At 63.5% G+C, this 9481-nt stretch overlaps 1 protein-coding gene across 1 annotated transcript; it reads right to left on the bottom strand.

The window, feature by feature from the left end:
• Positions 1 to 649: 649 nt before the first annotated feature.
• SH3BP5L (SH3 binding domain protein 5 like) lies at positions 650 to 5912 on the bottom strand. Its single transcript, XM_082333976.1, has 7 exons — positions 5862 to 5912; positions 4514 to 4986; positions 4334 to 4396; positions 2855 to 2983; positions 2595 to 2756; positions 2299 to 2472; positions 650 to 2072 (listed from the first exon to the last, which is right to left on the bottom strand). The coding sequence occupies exons 2-7, from the start codon at positions 4730 to 4732 to the stop codon at positions 1659 to 1661; spliced, it is 1161 nt and encodes a 386-aa protein (XP_082190102.1). The 5' UTR covers positions 4733 to 4986; positions 5862 to 5912; the 3' UTR covers positions 650 to 1658.
• Between the last annotated feature and the right edge of the window lie 3569 nt (positions 5913 to 9481).

The raw sequence follows: 9481 nt of genomic DNA, 5'->3' as shown, positions 1-9481 counted from the left end.
GACCCCCAAACCCCTTGGGGTGATGGGCACCCTACCCCACCCTATTTTGGGGTGGGGGGGCCAGAGATGGGACCCCCAAATCCTTGGGGTGATGGGCACCCTACCCCACCCTATTTTGGGGTGGGGGGGCCACAGATGGGACCCCCAAATCCTTGGGGTGCCAGCAGTGGGACCCCCAAACCCCTTGGGGTGATGGGCACCCTACCCCACCCTATTTTGGGGTGGGGGGGCCACGGATGGGACCCCCAAATCCTTGGGGTGCCAGCAGTGGGACCCCCAAACCCCTTGGGGTGCCACCAGCTTCCTCCCCAGCCACAAACCCCAGGAACCCCCAAATCTGGGGGGGTCCCAGTCCCCCCGAGCCCCCCCCCCCTTCCCCACGCAAAACCCAGCCCTTGAACCCCTTCATTTTCCCCTCTTTCCCCCCAAATTTCCTATTTTCCCTCCGAGCCGGCTGGGAAACGCCGGGTAAAACCCACCGGGAAGAGCAGGAGCAGCACCCTACACCCCCAAAAAAGCCTGATGTTACCCCAAAACCCAACCCCAGCCCGAAGGAAATCCATATTCTTTAAAAAAAAATCACGTAAATGGGCAAATTAAACTGCTCAAAATCAACCTGTGGGGAATTAAAAAAGGGAATTGAGATATTTAAAACCCAGGCGTCGTTTTTTCAGGCGTTAATAAGGAAAATGTAGAGCGTGAATATTAATATAATTACTAATAATAGTGATATTTATTTCTGTTAATAATATTTGGGGCTATTGGCTTGGGTTTTCAAGCTCCGGGGATTCCACCCCGTCCCCGGGATGGATTTTTAAAAGCTCGGGAAGGAAAATCGCCGCAACGCTCCCGTTCCCGAAGCCGTTACCGCAACCTCCAGGCTTCGAGCCGTTTCCCCAGATGCCGGAATAGCATCGTGGTGGGGTTTTTGGGGTGTTTTGGGGGGTTTTTTTTGGGGGGGGTACAACCGAGGAAATAAAACCACCGTTGAAGGAGGGGGGGGGGAATAAATTTTACTCACCGGAAAAATACACGGCAACCGCCTCCGGGGCTGCCTCGAACCAGCGTGGTTCTCATCACAGCCCCGGCACGGCCGCAGGCCCCCCCCGACCCCGTACCCCGAAACAGCTGCGGGGTCCCCCCCCCCCCCCATTAGTGCAATTGGGCTTCTGCCTCGCCTTTTGCTGGAAAAGACCCCCCAAAAAATGGCTGAAATTTGGGGGGGCTGGGGTGAAAGGAGGGGGGATGGGCAGGGGGACAGCCCCCCCCCCCGCCCCCGAGCTCCTGCGCCGAGGAGGGGCCGCGACTGAGCAGCTTTGTTAGCAGCTTCGCCCACCCAGCCGCTCGCCGCCAACACCCAACGGGGCAGCTTAACTCAGTATCCCAACGCGGGGCGCGCGCGGTCCCGCGGGACACGGCTCCCACCGCCCTCCCCCACTTCATCCACCCAATTCGGAGGGGTGAACCCCAACAACCCCCCGAATTTTGGCCCCCGATGGTGTCACCGTTGTCAACAAGGGGCTTCCAAGCTCCGTCAGCTCCATCCTCCCCCCCCGCAGCCTCGGCGGGAGATAACGGCAGCACCCACCGACCCCGCTCCGTCTTTTCGGGGTTCCCCAGGGAGAGGAGATGCTACGGGGGCGGGGCTCGGGGTGGGGCTAAAGGCTGATGCTTCGGTGATGTTTGAAGTGCCCCTGCCCACCCCGGCGTTGCTCCCGTTCCTCCAGCTCGTCGCTGTTGAGGCTGGTAGCGTCCGACAAACCCAATAAATGTTCGACCGAGTCGAACTTCTGCAGGTCGGAGGCGATGGTTTGAAGGCTGAGCACCGAAAGCGTGTCGGCTGGGGGGCACTCGGCCCCCAAATGTGTCCCTCCTGTCACCCCCACCTCGGTACTGGCGTGTTGGGGACTGGCTTCGGCTCCCACCGGCGAAGCTCGACGGACAATGAGGCGTTGGAGACGGCGAGCGTGGATCTGTTCGCTGATCTGCTCCAGGTTACGCAGGGCCACTGAATAACGCGTTTTGGCTTGTGACACCAACCGCTCCAGCGCCGTCACCTTGGCCTTGTGCTCCTGCAGGAGGATGGGAGATGGCGGTCGGCCACCGCGGCCACCTCGGTGTCCCAACGTCCCTTCCCAAAACGCGGGGCAGACCCCCCCCCGCCCCAGCCTCCTTTTCTCCTCCCGAAAGCTGGGAGAAAGCAGCAGGATCCTCCCCAAACTGGGATCCCCGTGCCCCTCACCAGCCCGAGGGGCCCCACCGCCCACGGCGGAGCCCTGTCTGCCCCCCACCCAGTACCTCGAGGATCTGGTTGAACTGGGCTTTAAGCTCGAAATAAGGCTTGCTCTTAACGATGACGCGCTTGAGGGACTTCTGGAGGGCTTGGACCTTGGCCTCGGCTTGCTGACACAACTGGGTCACGCGCTGGTGCTCCCGCTCGCTCCGCAGCCGCTCTTCCTCCGCCTCGTTGACCTGAGGACACCCCAAAACCCCTTCAGAAGCGGGGTCCCCCCCGTCCCCATCACCCCCAACCTCCAGCCGCCTCCTCCCAGGCCCCATCGCACCCCTCCTGGGGCTGAAGAACCTCCCCGTACTTTGCAAGTAGCGTGGTTGAGCATCTCCTGCCAGGTGGGATCCAAGCGGTTCTTGTCGGCCATGACCCCTTGCTCCGCCACGAAAACCATCTCGCGAGCGGCGTTGTGCATGCTGACGGCTCGCTCGTACCGCAACGCCGCTTTCTGCGTCTCCTGCTGAGCCTGCGCGGCGAGCGGGGACGGGGTTACGACGCTGGGGAAGGGAGAAGAAGACCCGCACCCCCCACCCGTTTCTCTGCACCCTTGGGTGCTGTCGGTACCTCCTTGGCGAGGCGTCGGGCTTCGTAGTAGGGTCGAGCTTTCTCGATGCAGTTGCCCAACTGGGAGCCTTGGGCGTTGAGCTTCCTCGCCGATTCGGAAAGGATGCGGCGATAGGCGGTGCGGGCTTCCTGGGGGCGGGGGAGGAGCAAAGAACGTCTCATCCCCGCGCCCTCCTGTCCCTCATCGCACCCAGGGAGAGCCCTCGGCAGCGGGTGTCGTCCCACCGAGCCCAAAACCAGCAGGGACCAGTTAAGGACTGGGGGGGGACTGGTTAAGGACCAGATAAGGAGTGGGAACAAGGACTGGGGGACCAGTTAGGGGCTGGGGGACCCAGTTAAGGGCTGGGAACAAGGACTGGGGGACCAGTTAGGGGCTGGGGGACCCGGTTAAGGACTGAGGAACAAGGACTGGGGGACCGGTTAAGGACTGGGCAACTGGTTAAGGAGTGGGCAACTGGTTAAGGAGTGGGCAACTGGTTAAGGACTGGGAACAAGGACTGGGGGTCCCGTTAAGGGCTGGGGGTCCCAGTTAAGGGCTGGGAACGAGGACTGGGGGACCAGTTAGGGGCTGGGAACGAGGACTGGGGGACCAGTTAGGGGCTGGGGAACCCAGTTAAGGGCTGGGAACAAGGACTGGAGGACCAATTAAGGACTGGGGGACCGATTAAGGACTGGGTACGAGGACTGGGGGACCAGTTAGGGGCTGGGAACGAGGACTGGGGGACCAGTTAGGGGATGGGGAGCCCAGTTAAGGGCTGGGAACAAGGACTGGGGGACCAGTTAGGGGCTGGGAACAAGGACTGGGGGACTGGCTAAGGACTGGGGGACTGGTTAAAGACTAGGGGACAAGTACTGGGGGACCAGTTAGGGGCTGGGGGACCCAGTTAAGAGCTGGGAACAAGGACTGGGGGACCAATTAAGGACTGGGGGACCGATTAAGGACTGGGAACGAGGACTGGGGGACCAGTTAGGGGCTGGGAACAAGCACTGGGGGACCAGTTAGGGGCTGGGAACAAGCACTGGGGGACCAGTTAGGGGCTGGGGGACCCAGTTAAGGGCTGGGAACAAGGACTGGGGGACCAGTTAAGGACTGGGATCGAGGACTGGGGGACCAGTTAGGGGCTGGGAATGAGGACTGGGGGACCAGTTAGGGGATGGGGAGCCCAGTTAAGGGCTGGGAACAAGGACTGGGGGACTGGCTAAGGACTGGGGGACTGGTTAAAGACTAGGGGACAAGCACTGGGGGACCAGTTAGGGGCTGGGGGACCCAGTTAAGAGCTGGGAACAAGGACTGGGGGACTGATTAAGGACTAGGGGACCAATTAAGGACTGGGAACGAGGACTGGGGGACCAGTTAGGGGCTGGGGAACCCAGTTAAGGGCTGGGAACAAGGACTAGGGGACCAGTTAGGGGCTGGGAACAAGGACTAGGGGACCAGTTAGGGGCTGGGGGACCAGTTAGGGGCTGGGAGCAGCTCACATCCAGCTGGAGCTCCACCCGGTTGATCTCCTCGTTGGCCTGGTTGAGATGCTCCAGCTCCTCCTGGGGAAGGGAGAAGCCAAAGGCGGGGTGAGGGAAGGGAACCCCAAAACCCACTGCACCCCCCCAAAAAAAAAGGGGGGAACTGGGAAAAAGACCCTTCCCACACCCACCCCTCACCTGTATCCGGGGGTCCAGCTCTTCCTCCTCCTCCTCCTCCTCCTCTCCTACCACTTTTGGGGGTGTCCCGGGGTCCTCGCCGTCACACGTCCCCCCCGAACCGGCCGCCCCCGCCTCCTCCTCATCCGCCCCCGGGGAGACCCCCAGCTGCCCGGGAGGCGTCCGACGTCCGTCCCCTCCGTTTGTCCCCCAAGCCAGCCTCTCCTCCGCGTCCCCCATGGCGGGGTCCCCCCCAATCCGGGCGACGGCGGGGTCCGCTTCGTTTCAGGGGGGGGCCAGCATCTTAGCGGGGGGGCCATTCAGCGCCAGCCCACCCCGCGCGGAGCAAGGGGCCCTATTTCATTTTGGGGGTGAGCCGAATTTGGGGGGGGCGGAAGGGGCAGGGGCAGCCCCCGCCCCCCGGGCAGAGACACCCCCCCCCCCCTCGGGGACGATGACTTGGGATCCGGATCGGCCAAAACAGGATGGGGGGGCTGGAAAACAAGCGGGAAAAGGTCAGCCCCCCCCCCAATTCCCTCTCGCTACGCCCCTCCAGTGCCCCCTCCAACGCAGTGCACCCCAAAAACCTTATTTCCCCCCACATCCCACCACTGCTCAGCCCCCCGTATCCCCCCAATGCCCCCCCATCCCTATAAAGCCCCCCCACGTCCCTCCCACCCCTCCAATGCCCCCTATATCCAACCAATGCCCCCCCACCCCTCCAATGGCCCCCCCAAATGCCCCCCCACCACTGCACTGCCCTCATAGCACCCCCAATGCCCCCCACAGCCCTATAATGCCCCCCCATATGCCCCCCCACCCCTCCAATGCCCCCTACATCCAACCAACGCCCCCCCATCCCTCCAGTGCCCCCCCCCAATGCCCCCCCATCCCTCCAGTGGCCCCCCAAATCCCTATAATGCCCCCCCATATGCCCCCCCACCCCTCCAATGCCCCCTACATCCAACCAACGCCCCCCCATCCCTCCAGTGGCCCCCCCCAATGCCCCCCCATCCCTCCAGTGGCCCCCCAAATCCCTATAATGCCCCCCCCATATGCCCCCCCACCCCTCCAATGCCCCCTACATCCAACCAACGCCCCCCCCATCCCTCCAGTGGCCCCCCCCAATGCCCCCCCATCCCTATAATGCCCCCCACCCCTCCAATAACCCCTATATCCCTCCCTTGCCCCCCCCCACCGCACCGTCCCCCCCGTATCCCCCCTATGTCTCCCTCCCCCACGGCCCCCCCCCCGGCTCCAACACCCCCCCAAAGCCCCCCCCACCCCCCTTGACCCCCCCCAAAGCTCCCCCCACCCCTGTCCCCCCCCCCCTTGCCCCCCCCAAGGCGGGGCCGCGGCCTGTGTTTACCTCCCGCTCCGCCACAGCGGCTCCACGTCCGTCCCCCCCCCCCGCCCCACGCCGTTACGCACGCCGGAACCGGAAGCGGCCACCGGCGCCCCGCCCTCCTCCTTTTGCCGTACGCCATGGCGGCCCCCAACTCCCCGCCGCCGCCCGCCGTCTCCGCGGCCCGCCCGGTCCCCGGTGGCCTCAAGCCGGGCGCGGAGGCGAGTCCCGGTGAGGGATAAGTCGCCACGCTCCGCCTGACCCCGTTCCTCCTCAAGATGAGGCGAGGAAAGGGCGGCGGTGCTGTCCCACGCGGGCGCCGCCATCTTGTTTTACGGCGCCGCCGCCGCGCCTCAAGATGGCGGCTGCCTCCTTTAAACCCCGTTAAACCGAATCGACCCCGTTTATGAAGTGCCCCCCCCCCCCCCCCCCGTGGAAATTTAGGTCTCCGGTGGGATTTGGGGGTGCTCGGGTGGCGGGGGGGGGGGCAGGCCCGAGGTTAGCGGGGAAACGGGGGCGACGAGGCTGCTAGAGGCCGAAATGGGGCCTATAGGCACTTATAGACACGTATAGATACGTATATACAGGCATATCCATGCACACAGATGCACATACGCACGCCCATACGCCTGTATACACACATATATGCATGTATATACACACATACACACACACATGTATATGTACATATGTATATGCACCTGTATACACACATATACGCACCCATGCACGCATACAGATACATATACACAGGCATACGTACGCATATACACACATTATACACACATATACGCACCCATGCACGCATACAGATACATATACACAGGCATACGTATGCGTATACACACATTATACACACATATACGCACCCATGCACGCATACAGATACATATACACAGGCATACGTACGCGTATACACACATTATACACACATATACGCACCCATGCACGCATACAGATACATATACACAGGCATACGTACACGTATACACACATATACGCACCCATGCACGCATATAGATACATATACACAGGCATACGTACACGTATACACACATATACGCACCCATGCACGCATACAGATACATATACAGAGGCACATGTACACGTATACACACCCATAGACATGTATACACACATATGCGCACATATATGCACACCCATACACACATAGACGCACACACAGGCACATATATACGCCCACACACATAAGCACATACATATACATGCGTCTATACTCCCCTGTACCCATGTATACACCTATATTCACCCCCGTACACACATATAAGCACATATATGCACACACATACACATGTATACGCACATATATGCACGCACACAGGTATATACCCCCCTATAGCCACGTATACGCCTCCATTCACCCCCGTACACACCTATACGCACACGTACGCGCACCCACACGTATGCACACACATCTATACCCCCCAGGCCCACGTATACACACCCCTATAGCCACGTATACGCCTCCATTCACCCCCGTACACACCTATACGCACACGTACCCGCACCCACACGTATGCACACACATCTATACCCCCCAGGCCCACGTATACACACCCCTATAGCCACGTACACGCCTCCATTCACCCCCGTACACACCTATACGCACACGTACCCGCACCCACACGTATGCACACACATCTATACCCCCCATGCCCACGTATACACACCCCTATAGCCACGTATACGCCTCCATTCACCCCCGTACACACCTATACGCACACGTACGCGCACCCACACGTATGCACACACATCGATACCCCCCATGCCCACGTATACACACCCCTATAGCCACGTACACGCCTCTATTTCCCCCCCCCCCCCCACGCACACCCCTATAGGCGCCCCTATAGGCGCCCCTATATGCACCCCCCCCATTCACGCCCCCCCCCAACGCGCCTATAGGCGCACCCACACCTATGCAGGCCGCCTCCCCGCCCCCGCGAGGCCACGCCCCCGCGAGGCCACGCCCCCCGGCCACGCCCACGCCCCCCCCCCCCCCGCGACCGTGTCGGCTCGATCGCTCGAGGCCCCCCCCCCCCTCCCAAAACCTCGCCCCCCCCCCGCGATCGTGCCTCAGCCTCCTGCGCCGCACCGGGGCCGGACCCCCCCCCCCCCCCCCCACGCGTGACCGCGGCAGGTACCGGGGGGGGGGGGGGCACCCCAAATCGGCCCGGGGGGGCGGCGATGGGGGACCCCAAAATCGTCCCGGGGGACCCCAATGCATCGCGGGGGGGGGGGGGGCTGCGATGGGGGCCCCCTAAACATCCCGCGTGGGGGGGGGCGGCGATGGGGGGGACCCCCAAACATCCCGGGGGTGGGGGGCTGCGATGGGGGACCCCGAAATCATCCCGGGTGGGGGGGGGCGGCGATGGGGGGGACCCCCAAACATCCCGGGGGTGGGGGGCTGCGATGGGGGACCCCAAAATCGGCCCGGGGGACCCCAATGCATCACGGGGGGGGGGCTGCGATGGGGGCCCCCTAAACATCCCGCGTGGGGGGGGGCGGCGATGGGGGGGACCCCCAAACATCCCGGGGGTGGGGGGCTGCGATGGGGGACCCCAAAATCGGCCCGGGGGACCCCAATGCATCACGGGGGGGGGGACTGCGATGGGGGACCCCTAAACATCCCGCGTGGGGGGGGCAGAGAGGCGGGGGACCCCAAAATCGTCCCAGGGGACCCCAATGCATCGCGGGGGGGGGGGGGCTGCGATGGGGGACCCCTAAACATCCCGCGTGGGGGGGGGCGGCGATGGGGGGGACCCCCAAACATCCCGGGGGTGGGGGGCTGCGATAGGGGACCCCAAAATCGGCCCGGGGGACCCCAAACATCCCGGGGGTGGGGGGCTGCGATGGGGGACCCCGAAATCATCCCGGGTGGGGGGGGAGGCGGCGATGGGGGACCCCAAAATCATCCCGGGGGGGGGCTGTGATGGGGGGACCCCCAAATCGTTCCAGGGGTGGGGGGCTGTGATGGGGGACCCCCGAACTCATCCCAGGGGACCCCCAAATCACCCCGGGGGTGGGGGGGCTGCAATGGGGGACCCCAAAATCATCCCGGGGGGGGGGGCGGCGTTGGGGGACCCCCAAACATCCCGGGGGTGGGGGGGTGGTGATGGGGGGACCCCCAAATCATCCCAGTGGGAGGGGGGGGCTACAATAGGGGACCCCCAACTCATCCCAGGGAACCCCTAAATCATCCCAGGGGTGGGGGGGGCTTTGATGGGGGGACCCCTAAACATCCCGGGGGTGGGGGGGCTGCAATGGGGGGACCCCAACTCATCCCAGGGGTGACTGAGACCCCCGGCACCCCCAAATGACCCCCAGCCCCCCCAATAGCCCCCCCCCCACTGTTTTGGGGCGCCAGGGTAACCCCTAAAGCCGGGGTAAGGACGGGGGGGGGGGGAGTCCGGCTCCATGGCTTCCCCCCCCCCCCCCTTTCCCCTTTGCACCCCGTTTTCTCCCGAGCAGGTTTGCTGTGACCCCCTCCCCCCCCCGGGATGGACCCACCAGCACCCCAAAACCGCGACGCGGAGGAGGGGGGTGACCCCCCCCCAGGTGGGTTTTATTGGGGGGGGGGGGGTCCCATCACCCCCCCCCAAGCTCCTTCCCCTATACCATCC

The sequence above is a fragment of the Platalea leucorodia genome, assembly GCF_965183815.1.
Source record: "Platalea leucorodia genome assembly, chromosome: 28".
NCBI lineage: Eukaryota > Metazoa > Chordata > Aves > Pelecaniformes > Threskiornithidae > Platalea > Platalea leucorodia.
The sequence above is the reverse complement of the archived record's forward strand: the minus strand, read 5'-3'. Positions and strand labels throughout refer to the sequence as shown.